Source organism: Sturnira hondurensis, unplaced genomic scaffold, assembly GCF_014824575.4.
Source record: "Sturnira hondurensis isolate 20B ecotype Veracruz unplaced genomic scaffold, ASM1482457v3 Scaffold0023357, whole genome shotgun sequence".
NCBI lineage: Eukaryota > Metazoa > Chordata > Mammalia > Chiroptera > Phyllostomidae > Sturnira > Sturnira hondurensis.
The window spans coordinates 806,315-826,627 of record NW_028095988.1 but is presented as its reverse complement, the minus strand read 5'-3'; the positions used below and the strand labels follow the sequence as shown (position 1 = coordinate 826,627).

Below are 20,313 nucleotides of genomic sequence, written 5' to 3'. Positions count from 1 at the left end.
GGAAAGAAAGTAACATTTGTTGAACAGCTCTGTGTGCCAGAATCACACACTTGGCTCTCTGTATGGTACCATGCAACAGCCCCTTTGGAGAGACACCATGTCTCCACAATTTTATAGGTGAGGAAACTGAGGCTCTGAGAAGAAATGTGTTTCACTGAGGCCACCCACCTAGAAACCAGCCAGAATTGGGATTCTAGGCCCAAGTTGACAGCGTCTTTCCTCAATCCTAGCCTACCTCCCTTCCTGGCTCCTTGCTGCTTACCATTCCTTTGGCTTAAGGTACTGACTCTTATTAAAACGCCTTTATTTTTGTCAAGAGATGCCACTTAGTCACTAGTAGTTAAGACTTATCAATTAATAATTTTGAAGACCCCATCAACTCTGATGAGCTAAGCTTGCTAAGCCAGGAACAGGGTTTGATGGTAGTGAAAAAAGGCAGCAATAGATCCCAGAATCTTAAAATCTCAGACTCTCAGGGTGTGAAGCCACATTGACCTCCAGTCATCTACACCTTCTTCACTGCATCCCCCTGCAAGATGACTAACAGCTCCTTATTTCATTAGTGGGGAAACTGAGGCTCAGAGAGGTGGCTTGCCCAGGAAGAGTTGAGATGCAGATAAGAGGTCACACACAGTCTCTAACAAATCCAGAAGACTCCCCCAGACCCTGACCATGCTCAGTGTTTGGAGAAGGACCAATCCCTCAGCCTGTGCATGCCCCTCCCCCCTAAGTTGGGTGATTTCCTGAATGCTATCTCATTTGTCTTTTACAATAAATCTGCAAGGACGGTTCAAAGACATAGGTTTTATTGTTGCAGAAACGCAGTGAGACAATACACCCAATGGCACGCAGTTCATAATAAGCATAGCAAAGTCATAAAATTGTTTACTATTTACCAGACTCTGTTCTAAGCATTCAGTGTAGATCAACTCACTTCAACCTGCAGCAGAGCTATGAGGTATGGGCCATTATTGTCTACATTTCACAGATGCAGAAATTGAGGCCCAGAGAGGTGATGTAACCTGCAAGGACTCTAACTTGGTCAGCCCAACTTCAGCCTTTGAGCTACTCTCTCCCTCAAGAACATGATATCCACTCCAGTCTTACCGACCCCAGCCCCGACTCTTCCCTGGATCTACCCCAGGGGGCCAGTGAGCAGCAGACACTGCACTTGGCCATCACTGATCACATGCCCTCTAGGAGCAGACCCACGCCTCCTCTGCCCTGATCATCCACCTCTTACCTCATGCCCATGAGCAGAGGAAGAACCTGCAGCAAAGCCAGCCCCCACCTTTGGAGGGATTTAGACATGCCTTGACTTCATGGGGGCCAGACAGAGAGATCAAATCACTCAGCAGCAGCTGAGGGCTCTGAAGAATGCAGAATAGGACAGTGTCTGAGTAGTGGGTATCTGGTGTGGTAACTTCTGACCACAGAGGAGCCAGCGATAAGGCTCTCTGTGCAGGGAGAGAGGGCTCTGGGCTCAGGGCAAACTGTTTGACGATGGCCACTGATGTGGTGTAGCCTGTGATGGGAGCACGTGAGCTAGGGGCTGTGGGGGTAGCTGAAGCTATAGAGAAGGCAGTGGCAGGTCCTGATGGCTCCTACCATCCTGCCCTTGGGAGAAGCCCCCGTGTCCCTAGAGTCAGAGAGTAGACTCCCAGAGCCACAGACACAAGGCCCATGATTCCTCCTGGGACAACAGGTTCAAGGAGGTCAGGAGACTTGCCCAAAGTCTCCAGTGACTCAGTGAGACCAGGGGCATTGGAACCCCCACCCTCATCTCCACCACATCCTTCTTAACTCTCAACTCACCCCTATCTCCGAGTAAAATTTCCACCCAGAAACTCAGGCGGCTTCAGCTCATAACTCCGATAAAATGGAACTTGTCAGTCCCTCCTCTCTGCTCCTTATTAATCTGGATGCCCCTGAGCAAGGATTCTGCCTCGCTTGAGTCTTAGCTTCCCCGTCTTTGAAATGGGAACCACCGAAGGGGCACTTCCAGATTGCCCTGAAGATTTAACAAAACTCCTGTGTAAAAAGCGCAGGCCTCTAGATCCACATTATCTCCGAGATGAAAATGAGGAACCCAACTGACGCCCTCCACACATTCCAGCTCCATAACAATCCTGGCGGGTACAGAGGAAATAAACTGATGTCCAGGCCTGCCCGAAAGATTCCACTGCACCACCCTGTGCAGCCACTGTAAGTGGTTTGCACCGGAATATTATCTGGGTGTATTTACGGTATCTTACTGGAAACCACAAAGTGCATTGTATTTTTTTTCTTTTTCTATTTAAAGCCAATGGGTCAGAGAGTGAGCAATCTGCAGTGACACAAGCTGAAATATATGATCATTTGGAAAATATACAGATGGAAAAAGGTTGCTTTTGCCAACCCAGTGGCAGGACAACTCACAGCCCTCCTGGGCTCAGAATGCCACATCTGGCTGTCTCCATCTAAAGGAACTAGAGAGCCTCTCAAAGAACAATCAGGAAAATTGGGGGTGCAGGGAATATGTGTTTGGACTGAGCCTGGTTAAGGCAACAGGCCACCAGAGATGGGACCTAGGGGAGGGGCACATGCGGGCCCCCACTCTTTAACCTTCCCTCCTACCTGGGACCCATCCAAGGGTCTCTCTTCCCACCAGGCAAGGCAGAGAGCTCTGCTGACCTCCCATCAAGGATCAACACCTGCTTCTTCCTGCCTCCGTGCCTTTGCACATTTTGTTCCTTCAGCCTAGAAATGCCCTTCCTCTCCCATCTACTTGAAAGCAAAAATTTAGCCCAGTGGTTTCAAAGCAGAGCCCCGTAGGCTGATAGACCTGGGTTCACATCCTGGCTCCACTTTCCAGTGGCTGCATCTTGAGTAAATTAAATGACTTCTCAAGGCCTCAGTTTCCTCATTTGTAAAATGGGAATAATATCTGCCTCCTAAAGGGAGTAAATAAACCAAGGCATAAGACATGCCCATACAATACCTGATACAGGATTAATAAGCAGTAGCTCTTTTTTAAAAAAGATTTTATTTATTTATTTTTAGAGAGAAGGGAAGGGAGGGAGAAAGAAAGGGAGAGAAACATCAATTTGTGGTTGCCTCTCATGCCTCCCCTACTGGCCTGCAACCCAGGCATGTGCCCTGACTGGGAATCGAACCAGTGACCCTTTGGTTTGCAGGCCTGTGCTGAATCCACTGAGCTACACCAGCCAGGTCAGCAGTAGCTCTTATTAGGTGCATTATTGGTTAGCCATACCCATCAAGATGAAGATCCAGTGTCCCTTTTCTAAGAGACCTTCCTGAGTTCCCTCCCTCTGCTCGTGGCCCAGCACATTAGCCATTCTTATTTTGTGTTGAGTTAAATGATCAGTCTCTTCCCACTAGGCTGTGGTTACCTGGATTATTTATCTGCAAAGCCTCAAGAGTTGAATGAATGAATGTCTGTGGATGTAAAAGTGTCTATGTGTGTGTGTCTGTCTATCTGTCTGTCCACCACATGAAAACTGGACTTATCTCAAAAATAGCATCAGGACAAAAATAAAACCCAGGATAGTATCAGGCTTGCAAAAATGCAAATGAGAGAAAATGTCCTTTGTTGGCAGTGTGCGAGACAAGAATAGGAAAAGGAAAGGTCTTTGCTCAGGCAGGATAGCACATTGTTAGTGGCAGAAAGACTGTGGGGCTGGCCTTGTCCCTCGCTTCTGTCTCTCTCACGGGAAAGGTCTTCCAATCCATCCCTCTGAGCAGTCCTTAGCTCACCAGACGTGTACTCCATCCACTTTCAGAGCCCCAGAGAGGTAAAAAGACAGATTCATGCACGGCATGTAGATTCCCAGACTACGGATCCTAGGCCAGCCACCCACCCAAGGCAGAGAGAGGGGAACTGCTGAAGTGACTGCTCCAGAGGAGAAATGGTGACAAACGTGACAGCAGAAGAAACCCAGAAATGTACCACAGTTACCCAGTCTGTAGAGGAGGGGGGCCCCCAGAGCTGAATCCTGGGTCATCTGTGCCCATCCCTGGAAAAATTCTGACAGGGAAGCACCAAACAGGAGGTCATGAGTATTTGGGAAAGAACGCAGCTGTCCCCAGGAGCACACATCAGGAAATCACCATTTCTTTGTTGACAATAATGCCAGAGATAGAGCAAATCTCTATATGCGCTAAGAATTTTATTATCTTCCCACTTCCTGTCCTTGCCTGAGATAGAGGAGAGAAACTCTTCCAACATTTCACCTCTCGGGCAACCCCCGAGTCTTGAACATAAAACCCTACAGCTTGACTGTCCCCTCCTCTATCACCAGCCTCCTTCTGCCTTTCCGACACCACACCCTGCAGTGCAGGGGCCCAGTGACTCTGGACCCCTGGCTCCTGGCTGAGTCACACCTAGGAACTTTCCTTGGCAGCTCGTCCCAGGTCGCCCACTTCCTCTCCTGGGTTGTGGGCCAGCCCCTTCCAGTTGAGCCCTGCAGGCAGCCTTCCATGCTCCAGTCCACCTGCTCATCCACCCAGCGCCCTCTTCTCTTCTACCAGATCCCAGAGCATACCGCAGCCCTGACTGGGTGGTCTGCCCCACTAGTCCGTCGGCCCCGGGGGATTCATCCGCTGTTTACCACTCAGAAGACTCTAGTTAATATCTGTGGGACAGACAGATAAATAAATAAATGGGTGGGCACACAGGGGAGGGGGACATGGTGTGTGATCCCACGAACATTAATTTATACAAATTCAGGAAAATGCACGTAGGGAAAGATAAATTAAAATACTGTATGTGTGGGAATATAAATTGGTGCACCCGCTATGGAAAAGAGTATGGAGGTTTCTCAAAAAATTAAAAGTAGAATCACCCTATGTCCAAAAGCTCCCGCTCTGGGCATATATCTGGAGACAATGAAATCACTGTCTTGAAGAGAAGTCTACACTCCCATGTTGCCGGTCGCATTATTCACACCAGCCAAGACATGGAAACAACCGAAGTTGAAGGAACAGATAAAGAAGAGGTGGTGCGTGTAAACAATGGGATGTTATTCAGCCATAAAAAAAAGAATGAAATCTTGCCATTTGGCAACATAGGTGGACTTTGAGGACATCATGTTAAGTGAGATAAGTCAGAGAAAGACAAATACCATATGATCTCACTATATGTAGAATCTAAAAAACTAAAAAAAAAAATACTATATGTATATTTTGGATGTGTGCTCTTCATTCTCTACATCACTGCACAAACCTTATACAACCACATGAATGTTTTACTATACTTGTATACAAAACCAGGTATTCTGAATGTTGTGGCGTATTGAAAGGACTTTCAAGGGTAATGCTGACTAGAATTACATTTCGTCATCCACAGCAATGCCAGAAGCCAGCAGGCGCCTCTGTTGTAGACTTGGGGAAAGATGTCGGGCTTGAGGGTGAGTGAATATACGCTGGTGGATTCTGATTAGTGCAAAACCCACACGATAAGCATGGTCACCCTGTGAAGGTCTCCAGCACAGTGCTTCCTGATGCGGGTGCCTCTGAAGAGCAGCTCCACCAGTGTCACTGAGTCCAAGGTCAGAGAGGAGTGGACCCTCCAGGGGAAGCTGCTCTTGTCTGCAGGCCTTTTCAGAACCTTTAATTTGCTGGTGGAAACTCTGGCTCTTAGCAGGAAGTGCAGTGCTCTGAGTTCACAAATTTATCATTCCAGGAGCCCTCCCCTCTATTTTCCCAGAGAAGCTGGTGGGGGTTGAGGGAGTGGAGACTAGTGTTCTGCCGAACAGATCCTGAGAACAGAGTCTCTTGAGTCATGCCACCGGGAGGGGTCTTCCCTAGGCCTCAACTTAGTCAACATTTTTATCCCACTGGAAGGCAATCTAGAATGGAAGGTTGAGCTAACACAACGCTGGGCTAAAGTGGATGAACATAAAAATGTGCAGGATTGAATGTTCAATCTTGTATTTGGGTCAAGAATGAAGTCTTCAATCACACAACAGAGAGAACAGAGTGAACAGTGTGTTACCTGTGTGTGAAGTGCCACCCAGGGCTCAGAACAACTGTTAACACGTTGGGCAGAGAGGAGCTGCACTGCCTGGCAGTCGTGGACTTCCTCATGTGTTTCCTGAGCACCTACTGTGTGCCAGGAGAATATGACTGACAGTCCCTGGCTCCATGAACTTCCCCATGTCGGGTATGAAGACTGATGCTGGATGCATTATTACAAAGTAAGAAAAGTCACCCTGAAAGAGGTAAGTACTGTAAAAGCAGCACACTGGGGGAGCTGCTGGCGTGGGGGTAGGGGTGTTCTCAGGCCAGATGGTCAAGGAAGGCCTTCTGGAGGAAGCAACATTTGAGTGGAGACCTGCATAATGCTGGGTGGGCAGGCTCCCTACCATCACTCAGTAGCTTCTCCCTGCCATTCTTCTGCTCCTCCTTATACTCCAGAAGGAACTAGGGTAAGGGTCTGTCCCCACACCCACTGAGCCTGTGGTGAATATGCCCTAGGTGGCAGGCACTGTATCAGAGGGTTTTGCTCCCTCAAAGACATACCTTCTGCCCAAGAGACAGATGATAAGAACTATGTTTTACGGTGCATGTGCAGTGTGCCAGGCACAGTTCTGAGTGCCTCACAGGGAATAAGTAATCTCCTCCTCTCACACCTAGGAGATAGGCACTGTTATCATGGCCATTTGGTCAAGGTCTTTGGCTGGGAAAAGAACCAAGCAGGTGGCTTCAGGGCTGAATCATTCCACAAAGCACTGCAGAATGAATGAATAGATCAAGATTATACCCTAAAGTAGTGAAGTGATAGGAAGAAATAGGGAAGTAAAGGATGGATAGGGATGGGCATCTCCCCTCCACAGGAGAGTCATGAAGCTTCTCTTGGGGTGGGTGACATGTGATCCCAGAATGGAAGAACAGAAGGGTACCCAGGCAGAGGAAACAGCCAGGGCAAAGGCCCTGAGGTTGAAAGCAGTTTCACATGCTTAAGGTTCAGAAGAAGGCCAGCAGGACTGGGGTGGAGATAGGGTTGGCATGAAAGTCACAGAAGTCTGTAAGGGTAAAGGGCCGGGGGGGCTTGTCAGTATTTTATTCCCAGAGCAATAAGAAACCACGGGAGGGTTTTACACAGGGGTGTCATGATCAGAGCAATGTGGGAAAGATGCCACACTGAATGGCCATGTGGACGGAGGAGGCGAGAGTATATTAGGAGGCTGATGGAGTTGTCTGGGCAACAACTTTCTAAAGATGGAGGTCTGAACCAGGAGGTGGTTGTGGAGGTGGTGAGAGTGGACAGGCTGGTAGGATCAAGACAGTGAACTTAGATTAGCAATTGAACCAATAGCTTCTCCCCATTTCATTCTACATCTTCCCATTCTGTTGCAACAAAAATTAAATCTAGAAAGGCATCCCCAGTTCCTCATGCTCATCTTCATCTGAGATGGACGTGCAGGCCTCATGGGAGGGACCAAGGGATATCCTCTGATGGCCCTAACCCAGCAGATGCCAGGGCCTTACATCCTGTATAACACTTGTGCCACTTGGCAAGGTGGCCCACATGACTCTCCTGTTCTGCAGATGGCCAGACCGAGATGAGAAAGGTGATGTACTTGCTCAGAGGCACCAGCAAGGGAGTGGTGGGGCAGGGATGGCGACCTGGCTGTGTGACTTGGATCCTGGTACTCGTTTGGCAGTCCCACAATCCAGCCACAAGACAAGGCTCTCAGGGTCATGGCACACTCAGCAATCTCAAATCTGGCAGATGCACACCAACAGAAGAATCTCTCAGGAACAGTGAACCACTATCAGTCTCAGTCCTGCCACAAAATAGTCCTGTGCCTTTAGTCAGTCTCCACCTTGCTCCAAGCCTGAGATGAAGGCACCCTTTCTGGAATGGATGAGAGCAGATGAGGTGGCATATGAAAATCACATGTAGGGGAAGGGCTATGTCAGCTACAGGCCCCTACTTGTCCTCAGTGAAAATGTAAAAGGCAAGAGATTGAAGCCCCTTTTAACCCAGCCTCCCTGAGGTGTTGCTGAGCTAGTTCATACTCTGCTACTTGTACCATGATATAATCATGATGGCCCAAACTGAGGGGAGAACACACAACTCCAAGGAAAAATGGGCAAAAAGCATGAATAGGCAACTTCCAGAAGAGTAAACACACACAGCTGGTAAATATAGGAAGAGATTTCAACAGTATCCCTTCTCAGTGGGGTGCAAACCAAGATGATAGTGAGAAAGCATCTGACCCCCATTCCTTAGGCAAAAATGAAGTCTGGATGATCCCAGATGTTGGAGAGGCTATAGATCAACACTGTTTGCCCATGGGGAGTGGTACTTGACACAATCACTGTGGAAATCAGGTTGATATTCTTACCCCGTGACCAGCAATTCTATTCCTTTGTATGTTCCCAAGAGAAACGCATGCACATGGATGCCAGGAGACCTGTGGTAGCACTTTTAGTGACAGCAAATATTTAACACAGCCCACATGCCCCACAACCCAGAGCATGGGTGCACGCTGGGGTCTATGTACCACAGCTAAAGTGAATCAACAGCCCAGAGTGGTGTGGCTCGGTTGGTTAGAACATTGTCCTGCAAACCGGGTTCAGTTCTCAGTCAGGGCACATTCTTAGCTTTGGCTGCAGTTGGGGTACGTACAAGAGGCAACTGATCGATGTTCTCTCATATTGATGTTTCTTTCCCTTTTTCTTTAAAGTACCTCTCTCCTTTTCCCTCTCTCTGAAGTCAATAAGCATGTCTTTGGGTGAGGGTAAAAAAAAAACAATAGAATCAACAGCAGCTACCAGGAAGATAAATGAGTGAAAAATTCCAAAAGATTGCATATAGTGTGACACTTTTCTTTATAAAATTAAATATTGGGTTGGTAAAAAACATTCGTATGGTTTTTTCTGTAAAATAAGAGACCCATTTTTCATTTTCACCAATAAATTTATTAATTGGAATATTCTGAGTATAGCAGCTATTTCTCATGTGGTGTATGTTGATTGTTCTCAATTAATGTCTCAGTTGGATCACTGTCAACGTCAGCTGGTCTGCCCAACAGACCGTGAAGCGTCATCCAGCAACAAATCTCCAATATAGAAATTTGCAAGCCACTTCTGGCACATTCGGTCAACCACTGCACCTTCTCCACACACTGCACAAATCTTTTTTGCATTTCAGTTGCATTTTTTCCTTTCTCGAAATAATAAAGCATAATACGCTTAAAATTTTCTTCCGTCTTCATAATGAAAATGACTACACAAGAATTCACCAACTTTTATAAGCTTTTTTAAATGATATGATAGCTGTCACAATACAATATAACAAAATGATTTTGAATGAATTTAAAGACAAGTAAGCACTACTAGAGCTATCTTATGGAAAAATAAACCAAAACAAACCTTTTGGCCAACCCCCTACACATAAAACCAACTAACTGACTTCTGGGGAAAATATCAATAGGTTAAATCAGACACAAGCAAGCAAGGAACAGAAAACCCAAGATTCAGGACAGAGAAAGTATGGCTTGGGAGGGAGAGGCAGGGAGTGCCTGAGGGATGTTCACAGAAATGGATGTAAATTGCCTGCCCTTATTCTAGCTGCTGTGTTGGGTGGTACAGATTGAAGGTGGAGGTAGGGGGGTGATTGTATTATTTTTTTAAAAGCCTGGACATAGGTGAATGTCTTCTTAAATCCCCAAGGGCTACACTGGGTAGCAGTTGATAAAGTTGATGGAGGCCACACAAACACCCAAATTATCCCTGTCATCTTAAGACCCTTGAATAGACAGCCTGTCATCTCCCCTGAGGCTAGCAGCACCTTGCCTCCTGAGGCTGCAGACCCCTCCCTGTTCACCATCCCCTTAGCAATCAAATGTCCATATATTGAGACCACCGTTCCCTCAGCCTGGGGTCCCATTCACTAACCAATGAAACTCTTCACACCCTTAGAGACCCAGGTCAAGGCCACTGTCCAGCCCACACCTCGCACCTTGGAGTCTCTCCTCTGAGCACCACTATACCCCTTATGTCCTTCCCTTAAAGCACAGACCAATGCTGCTCTGTGGTTACTCATTGTTTTGGATCAAGTTGTATCCCCCTCCCCCAAATTCATAACCCCCAGTATTTCAGAATGTGACTGTATCAAGAAGCATGACATTTAAAGAGGTGATTAAGTTAAAATGAGACCATTAGGGTTACCCAAATCCAGTCTGACTAGTGTCCTTATAAGAAGAGATTAGGACACAGAGACATCAAGGGCATGCACATAGAGAACATACTTTGTGAAGACACAGTAAGAAGGTCGCCATCTGCAAGCCAAGGAGAGAGGCCTCAGAAGAAACCAAACCTGCCAGCACCTTGATGTTGGACTTCCAGCCTCCAGAACTGGGACAAAATAAATCTCCATGTTTAAACTGTCCAGCCTGTGGTCCTTTCTCCAGGCAGCCTGAGCTGACTAATAGACTCATGAGCAATACCACTCCCGTGAGAAATGTTCTGGGTGGGGCTTCCATGCCTGGCCAACAAAAGCATTGTTGCGCTTGGCCATTGTGATTGTTATTGATGGACACACAACCAAAAATCAAGCCCTGTTATCTGATCCAATCAGAGTAAACCATAGGAATCCTGCAGGTGCTGTCAGAGAAAGGTTGAGGGCTTTCTGCAGGACTTGAACTTGAAAGTTGCGGTGCTAGCAATGAAAAGCCATCTCTCTGTTCAAAGAGGTGGCTCTGGGGTTGGTAGAAGCCAATACTACCTTTGGTCCAAGACATTCTGAAAGTCAGCACCATCCCTGACTTTCCAGTTACTTCTTATGCAAAAACATGAATTCCCCTTTTCTTCTGAGGTGGCCTACATTGGGTTTCAGTTTCTAGCATCCAAGAGGGCCTTGTGCATGGCCATCCTCAGATCTATGCAGTAAAATCTGGAACACTCAGAAGGCAAAACACAGCCATGAAACACAAGCAGAGTTCGAGACCGGAGTGGAAGTGGAGGGAGTGGTGGAAGAAGAGCCCTTAGGTCTCAGCATGGGATGGAAAACCTGTCGGGGACTGGCTTCCCACCCCAGTGTCAATGTTCCCCTTTCTCCTCAGTCACGGATTCTTAGCTGGTCGCAGCTGTTCTGAATGAAAGACTATTTCCCACCTTCCTTTGCAGTGAGGTATGATCATGTGACTACATTCTAGCCAATGATATGTAAGCAAAACATGGGTTGGAGACTCTGGGAAGTTTCTTCAATGGCAGATGTGTCCTGCTGCTTGGAGTGGTAATTTGATGTCCAGTGCTCCCAAAGTCAAACACTACGCTCCCGATCTCTCACCCCACAAGACAGCGCTTGTTGACTGCTCATTCCCAGAAAGAGGCAACCCCATGGGGGCAAGAATGCTGATGAAGAGCCCAGAAAGCCTAAATTTGAGACTTGTTCATGGTCTCCTCAGGCAGGATAGCTGTTTATACATGAGGAAACCAAGGCTCAGAAGGAAAGTGAGTGCTCAGACTTGCAGGAAGGTGTCCAATCCTGATCTCATCTCCTCTGCTCCCACTACCACCACCTTAGAAGGACAACTCCTTCCTAAGTGTTAGGTTGCCAGTATCCCTCCATCCTGGCAGCTCCCTTCCAAAGCCAATCTCCACTGCTATCATTCACTGGCTCCACAGCCTCCAGTCACCTCCTGCCTGGAAAACTGGGCCAGACTCCCAACTCCCACCTTTGTCCCTCCAGGGTTCATTCCATTTCCAGGGCCCAGAGCAGTGCTGCTAAGTCTGAAGTCAGCCCCTGTCACTGTCTTGCTCTCCATTCAATGGAGGGAAATCCAGAATCTTGCCTATGCCCAACAGACGTAGTGTTGTCCAGCTCCCGGCTCCTCTGACCTTTGAGCCTTTCTTTCTCCCCCTTTTTGCCGTACTCCAGCTACTCCAGCCTCCTTGCTGTTCCTCAAACATGTGTCTGCCTCAGAGCCTTGGCACATGCCATTCCTTCAGCCTGGCAGGCTCATCTCCTCAACATGCCTGAGGTTCACCTACCTCATGAATGCAGAGGCCTTCCCTGACCAGACAGGTAGAAGAAAAGCTTCCAGCCGCAGCGGGTGAATGCATGAGTGAATCAATGGATCACAATGAATGAATGAATTCTGCACCCACCCTTCAATTCAGAATTCCCATTGGACTGAAGCATATGATGTTGTCATTTTAGGGGCCAAAAATCATTGGAGAGTGGCTATTTTATATAACGTGAGTTACTTGTGGCAGTCACACCATGCTCAAAAATTTCCAATTGCTCCCACCACCTAGAAACTCAAACTGCCCAGATTGGCCACAGGCCTCCTGGCCCTGGCTCCTATTCTCTTCCAGGCCCAGGTGGCGCTATCATAAAGGAGTATGAGCAAGTGAAAGTGGAAAAGCCACAGGTGATGACAACGGAAGGAACACGAGGTGGGGATTTCAGCAACCTGAACCGGAGTCTCAGTGCTGATGCCACGCTCTGGGGCAGCCCCTCCTTTCTCTGAGCCTTGGTTCTCCCCCTGAAAGGTGAGCCCTGGCACTGGGGAGAAGGGGAACAGGGCAAGCGGTGCAAGGCAACATCCTATCTCGCAAAGATGTTGAAAAGGGGGGGTGTGTGAAGAGGGCCTGCAGCAAGAGGCCGCCACATCCCTGCCAACCTCATCCTGAACCTGGGATCCTGTCCTGCAGTCCCATCAGGTGTGAGTAAGAGGCAGCCACAGAAGGTGATGACAAACTGAGACCCTCGGCAGGACTGAGATTATGTCGTTCTTCCTTGCAAGAAGAAAAGGGAAGAAAACATTCACTGGTAACAGGGGGTCCCGATACCCACTGAGCCAGCATTCCCAACAGCTGAGGAAAAGATGAAGGCAATGCCAAGTGCTTGGATGATGAGATAGGGCTTCATGGCTATAGGGGACTTCGTGCAGGGGTCTAGGGGAGGTTCTGTGAGATCAGTTTGCTGAAATGGAGCCATGTCCACAGAGGATGAGGCTCAGGAGTATGGGGTTGTGGGAAAAGATCTGAGGCAGAAGGAACTCCTGCATCTGTATTCCCAAAGCAGGACCCAGTGTGATGTGTTTGGGAAACAGGATGAGGCTGGGTGGGCAGCGGGGAGGGAGAAGATGGGGGCAGACAGGAGCAGAGGTCAGCAGTTGGGATTCCATTCTGATTCTAGGGTTATAAGCAGGGAAATGAGATGATCTGATTTCCATTTACAAAGGATGACCCTGCCCGCAGAAGGGTCTGCAGGAGGATCAGAGAGCAGCAGCATGATGGGGGTGGGGGTGGAGGCCTGGCAGCCCAGACACATACACCACCTGTGTGATCCAAGAGGGAAGAAATGAGGACGCAGAACAGTGGCTGGGTTTTGTGTGAACTGTTTCAGGAACCAAGGGACTTGTTGATGTTGGGGCTGATGGAGAGACAGGACCCAAGAATGCCCAGTGAGCAGTTGAGCAGGCCAGGTGAACCACTCCATTCCAAAGAAACCCAAGGTTGAGTGGACTTCCAGGAGACTCCACAGTTCAAAGCAAGCCTTCAGAGGTCCTGGCCTGCCAGTCCAGGCACACATAAGCAAGACACATAACACAGCCTTCCCCTCACTGATCAGGGCCTCCTGGTGGCCAAATCCTTTCCACTAGATTTTTCTCACAATTGTTTTGGAAACCCAAATGTGTGTCCTGACACTTTGTGCATGCCTATGTGTGCATGTCCAAGCAACCCTTGTTCTATAAAACAAGGGTTGCAAATAGAAATGCCCACCGTGGCCAGGCAAGTCTTATAAGGCTGGCTATAAGATGAATATAGGGAGTGGTGGGGACTGTGGCAGTGAATGGGCCTAAAGGAAGTTGTGTTCTCAACTCTACCCCATTATAACTATGGTGATACATGTGTAAACTTATTTTTCAAAATAAGCCAGAAATTTGTATTTTTAGGTAAAACAGCCAATTTTAAATCTTGGGCTTCAATTAAAAAAACAACATAAGTGCTATCTCAGCCAGTTAGCATTTGGGCCATACACCGCTGACATGGTCTAGATTCAAACCAGGGACTGGCCTTCATCAGATCTGAATTCCAGTTGTAGCACCTTGAGGATCCCATATTGGGGTCGTCCCAGCATGGGGCACTAAGGGAGTCCCTGAGAGCTCTGGAGAGAGTATTCTGGTTCCCGCTCAGCCTGTAAGAAGACCCTGTTTGCAGTGTCTGGGGAGCACTTACCCACTTTGAGCTCCTTCCCAAAGACGGTGCGCTCCCCCAGCGCCGAGCAGTTCCAGCGGCCATTGCGGAACTGAAACTGACACTCGTCGAGGCCCATTTGTGAGCCTTCTCCTATGACGATGATGGCGTCCGGCCTACTCTGGCAGATTGCCCGCTGTCTGGGAGCCAGGCCTGGGATCTTGTTACAGATGATGCTGGCGCCCAGAGCTACCACCGAGGAGAAGCCACTGGAACAGAGAAAGGGAGCATTAGGCCCGCAGGGTGGGAGCATGGCCTACAGGTCCTCCCTGGGTACTGGCCCTGGTCACCTCACCCTGCAGCTTCCAGCAGGAGTCTCCCAGATTTATTGATACCATGTTTATTCATTTGTGATCTCACACTGGTATCTGTGCAGTGTATATATACAGTATTAGTGAGGCGTGATTTCCCTTTCGATACCAAATAATAAGGTGATGTACGTCAAACATAAATGTTGAGCGAACCAAGCAAGTTCCCTTTGTAGTTATGGTAGGATTCAATTGAGATGAAGTTTAAAATCATGCAAAATGAATCTTAATACTGTTTAGGAATCATCTCTATGTGGAAAACTACAAAGGGAAACGACCGGGTTGGCCAAAATGTCCATATGGTTTTTTTCCATGAAATAAAAGACACACTTTTCATTTTCACAAATAACTTTACTGATTTGGATATTCTGAGTATGTCGGCCGTCTCCCATGTGGTTTAACATTGATTGTCCTCAATTAATGTCTCGATTTGATCGCTATCAACCTCAACGGGTCTGCCTGACTGTAGAGCGTCATCTGAGAAGTCTCCAGCACAAAACATTGCAAACCACTTTTGACACATTCAATCAGAGCCGGCACCTTCTCCATACGCGAATCTTTCTGTGCATTTTAGTTGCACTTTTACCTTTCTTGAAATAATAAAGCATAGTATGCTGAAAATATTGTGTATTTTCTTCCATCTTCAGTATTAAAGTGTCTGCACAAAATTCACTCATTTTGACAAATTTTTAAAAATGTATGCTGATGTGACAGTTGTCATAATACAATCTAACAAAACAATTTTGAATGAAGTTAAAGACAACCAAACACTACTAGAGCCATCGTACAGCAAAACTGAACGAACTTTTTGGCCAACTCAAGATAGAGTTTAACGTAGCAGTTGCCTCTAAAAGGGTGGTGGGTACACAGATGTTCATTTAAAAAAAACTGTTCATACATGGCTTATATAATCTCTGTATGTATCTTTTTATTACCAAAATATATTTAAAGATAAATTGTCAATAGAAGCTCTAAGTATTTTCTCCCCACAAGCCAATGAAGTACATGTATCTCTCTCCCTTTCTGAACACAACTGACCTAAAAGAAGCTTATGAGTATTCTGGTGAGAGTCATTCACTGAACAAATACATATTAAACGCCTACCAGGTGTCAGGCCCTATGCTGGGAGACAGGCAAAGGCCCTGTCCTCAAGGAGCTGTAGAGCTGCAGATCTTACCCCGAATGCCTCACTCTGGTTACTCACATCATAAAGGAATCCAACAGGTCACTTCAGACCGTGACGCACACTATGAAAACAGTCAGTAAAGACGCTGTGATGGCAATTAGGAGTGGATTTGGGAGGGAAGGGACAGGGACCACTGGAGCTGGGGTGGTCAAGGAGAGAGACCTCCCTGAGGAAGTAACAGTGAAGCAGATCTGATTGGCCAGCCGTTGGAAGGTCTAGGGAAGAGCATTCTGGGCAAAGGGAACAGAAAATGCCAAGTCGTGGGAGGGGAACTGTTGACAAGTAACAGGAAGGACCCCTAGAAGCTGGTGCAAACCAGAGCTTGGGAAGGAAGACACACTGGAAACAAGAGATGGCCCAGGGCTGAAGTTTTCTCACATGCTCAGGAAGCACCGAAGGTCTGCAGGCATAATACTGACAGGATCCCATCTCTCCAGCCCCATAGGACTATGGGATAACAGGCAAGAGGTGGTGGTAGTGGCATGGCATTGGTGGTAGTGACGGGGTGGCTGCAGACAGAGCTGACCAAACTTGCTGTGGACTGATGGGCTGATGGACTGATAGATAGGGTAGAGCTGAGGGGAGAAATGGCAAAGGTACAGGGGGAAGATAGAAATCAGTGTGACTCGTGGTTATGAGCCTGAGGGTGGGGCCATTTCCTAATATCAAGATAACCCCAAACAGGCTCCAATAATAACCGTGATGATGCAGGTAGCCCTTCCTTTATATAAACATGGGTTACTCATCTGTAGCTTCCTTTTGTACAATCCCCAAGACTACTTTGAAAGAGAAGATTTAACCCCAGATGCCTCAGTATGGCTATAAATGATAAGAGCTTCCACTTAATGAGGGCCATGACCACCCACTGGGCTCTCCATCCTGAAGCTCAGGAGTGGAAAGCTGTTCTGGAGCTGAGATTTCTTAAAGCATAGCTACCCTCTACCCACAGCACCTGAGGTCCCATGCCTTTCCAGGTGCACAACTGACCACTCCTGTCCTCTTTCCCTTGCTCCTGCCTCATGCCAGCCTTCTACCCGTCTTAGGCCCTTTGTCGTTCCTGGTACCTCTCCCTAGAAGCTCTCACCCCCTGAGCTGCACATGCTTGGCTTCTCGTCATCATTTATGGGACCTCAAGAGTCACCACCCTGACCAACCCAGCTAAGGGAACCTGTCTCCCCTCCCCACCCCTCCTAATTTTCCATCACAACCTCTGTTTTGTTTACTTAATACTCTTGCTACTCACGGTCTGGTCTTCTGAAATGTCTTAATAGATTTGTTTTTAATTTTCCTATTCATTTATTTATTGTCTTTCTCATTAGACTATGAGGCCTCTGAAGGCAGGAAGGCTGTCTGCCAGTTCACTAAATGGCTACTGAATGAATGGACTGTGGAGCTTCAAAAAATGTCACTTCGGGTGACCACCTGCTGCCCAAATATGCATTGGACACATCAACGCATAAACTTCTGCAGCCTCCCTAATACGTGTCAAGGCAATATGGTGGGTGCTGACACAAACACTGGCCCATGTGGACTTTCTAAACAGCCCTGCTGGGCAGGACTCACCCTACGCATTTCACATATCTGAAAACAGAGGCTTACAGAGCCTGAGACATGGAGGCTAGCAGGTGATGGATTTGAAACAGGAGCCCAGTGAGGGCTACTGGCCATTCGTCTCAGCCATTAAAACAGAGTCTAACACAGAGCCAGAATGTTTGAAATGTTTGAGGAAGAGATGGTATAGAAAGATTAATCTTTCTATAGAAAGATTGTGCATCTTCTGTCCACAAGTCAGAAAGAATCTTTGAACACCTAGCTGATCACAAGGAGAGCCCTACACCAGCAGGGAAGTGTAATGCTATATTAGGGTCAAAAATTCAGAGGAACAATAATGTAGCAGCTAAATTGACCAAAAGGTCAAAGCTAGGGTGCCATCTACCTTTCCTTCACCTACTAGCTGTGTGATATTGGGCAAATCACATCCCCTCTCTGTACTTCCATGGCTACAGCGAGAATACTGATCATTATTGGGCCTGATCATTATTTTACCTCATAGGACTGTTGTACAAATTAAACGTGTTAAAACACGGAAAGTGCTTAGAAGATCTTGTTGTTAAAGTTATTATTATTATTATTGGATCTGGCTGTCACAAGGGGCTAGTGCTTCAGTCACATAAACTCTCCAGATCAAATAAGAAAACCACAGATGCCCTGCCATCAGGCCTGAGCAGGAAGGAACCAGTCACAAATGGGGAACTAGAAGGCCTGTTAGGGACTTTACCCCTCATGCCCATTTTACAGATGGATAACCTGAGGCCCACGGAGCAGCAGAGCCTGGTTCCGAGTCACCCTGCAACTCCTTCTCCCCGCCTAGACCTCTCTCCGCCCCAAAGGGCGGCTGCTGGGCCGCAGGTCGGCTCCTTCCCCGGGTCCCTCCTTCCGGGACAGCCGGGCCCCCCCAGGAGTCAACGAGGTCTCGGCGCCGGCGGGAGGTCGGGCGGGCGGTGCAGCCAAGGGAGGTTATTTTCTGTTGTTTTTCCCTTTCTCTCTTCCCTCCCTTGTCCCTCCGCCCCGTTTCTAATTAAAAAAGGAGATAAAGCCGCGAGCGGCCAGCGCGAATCCGCCGGCCCGGCTTCCTGGATGCTGGGTGCGCGCGTGGCGGCGGGTGCAGCAGCCAAGATGAAGATTAAAGTAGAGGGGGAAAGAGAAGCCACTCCGCCGCGGGCGAATCGATAACACTTAAAACGCACCGGCAGGCAGGCAGCGCGCGGGCCCCACCGCCTCTCCGCCCGCGGCTGCGGCTGGCGGGCCGCCTCGGTCGCTCTCGCGCACCTGCCGGTTTCCACTGCGGCTCAACTTGAGAAATCCCCGCTCCTGAGCCGCGGGGTGGGCGGAGGGGAGGAGATAGCGACCAAACACAAAGGATCTGCCGAACGCCCCCCCTAGCCTGCCCCCTCCCCCAGCGGAACGCGGGCAGGTTCCCTCCCGGGGGTGGGGGAGCGGGTTGGGTGCGACCTGCCCAGGCGGCCCATTAGCGCCAGGACCCCTATCAATCCCTGAAGCCCCCCTCACGCCACCCGGCTTTCACACGCTTAATCTCCTACGTACAAAGGGCGACCAGCCATGCAAATGCGGCTCCGAGATCTGTCCCGAGACGCCCCCAACCTTCCAACCAGGGCGCTGCCCTGAGGCCCCAGGTCCGGAGAAACGCAGCGGCGAAGCGGCGAGGGCTACTCCAACCTCGCGGGGACAGACTCCGGCGCCCAGTTTTAGGGGGCCGCGTGTCCGGCCTCTTCGGGGCGCTGGCTCTGCGAGCTCGTCTCCCTCGGTCTGTCCGGGTAGCTCTCGTTCTACCTTTGTGTGTGTTTGTTTCAGCTGGTAGGCGTTGTCCCCTTGGCCTAGAAGGGGCTCCGGGAGTCTGAGGGTCTTTGGAAATCGTGTAGTGCCGGGGTTCTGAGCAGGGTTTGTGTTTTTTGCCAGCGAACATCCCTCCCTCTGGGTACCTGTTCCCCGTGGCACGGACCGGCCCCGCCTGCCACCAGGGACTGCCCCGTCTCTAGGAGAGGCTGTGCCGCGGGCCTTTCGGGGGCTGAGCTCCCGGGGGCGGTTGTGGTCCTGGACCTGGGCTCCGTATTCCTGCTGGACCTGCTGGCCCGTGGGAACTGGCTAGCCCTTTGCAGCGGTTAGCCCTCTTCTGAGACTCCCAAGCTGGGGCGTCCCTACCGGCTGTCTCAGCTTCTGGGGGCTTCCAGACTCAGATGTCCTCAGGACGGCCTGTCTCCCTGCTTGTGTCTCCTGGGCTACGCGTACCCCTGGGGCGCCCGCCTGCGAGGGACCTTTGTGCGCCCCTCGCTCCCGCACCGTGCCCACCCGGCCTCTCTGAGAGCCACGGGAATAGGTGGCCGACGGTGGCTCTCTGGCTGCACAGTCTTTCCCCGGGCCACGCCAACTTTGCCGGGACACGCGTGCAGGGGCTGCGAGCGGCCCTTACCCGATCCGGAGGTAGACCATACCCAGGCTGAGAAAGAGGTGGCCCAGGCAGCGCCGTGCTTTCCGGTTCATAGTCCCCGCCGGCCGCCGGGGCCGCGGGCCGAGCTGTGCTGATCCCGCCAGCCAACCCCGGTAGGACAATCAACATAGCCCGCCCGGGAGGCGCGGGCCGAGGCGTCCCCGGGGCCGTCAGTCCGTGCGCTCGTCCGCAGACTCAGCTCCGAGCCTCGCGGGGAGCGCGGGATCCGCGGAGCCCGAGGAGAGTGGGAGGAGCGAACGCCTCGCGGAGCGACGCCGGGCTGGCTGGGCGCGAGCTGCCGGTGCGAAAGTGCGAGGCGCGGGGAGTGCGAGGGTTCAGCACCCACACGCCCCTGCCTCTCCCTCCCTCTTTTCTCCTGTCCCTCCCCGGCCCGCCTTCCCGGAGCGCCCGCCCCGCGCCCCCGTGCCCGAGGGACCCTGCAGCTTGCTCCCGGCGCGCGCTCGCGGCTTGCCCCTCGCGCTCCCGCGGCGCCCTCTCCCGGCTCCGGGACGCTGAGCCGGGTGGGGGGAGGTGGGAGTCCACTGGCTCCCCAGAGGTCTCTAACTCCCAAGGTGCGGGGCGAGTGGGCGCCC

The 20,313-nt window shown here is 49.8% G+C and overlaps 1 protein-coding gene across 1 annotated transcript in view; it reads right to left on the bottom strand.

Moving 5' to 3' along the window:
* WNT7A (Wnt family member 7A) overlaps positions 1-20,042 on the bottom strand; it is a 66,315-nt gene extending 46,273 nt beyond the window's left edge. The window contains exons 1-2 of the mRNA XM_037037607.1: positions 19,703-20,042; positions 14,203-14,429 (exon numbers count right to left, since the gene is read on the bottom strand). Of these exons, the coding sequence (XP_036893502.1) occupies positions 14,203-14,429; positions 19,703-19,773 (298 nt within the window). The 5' untranslated portion in view covers positions 19,774-20,042. The remainder of the gene's footprint in view (positions 1-14,202; positions 14,430-19,702) is intronic.
* Between the last annotated feature and the right edge of the window lie 271 nt (positions 20,043-20,313).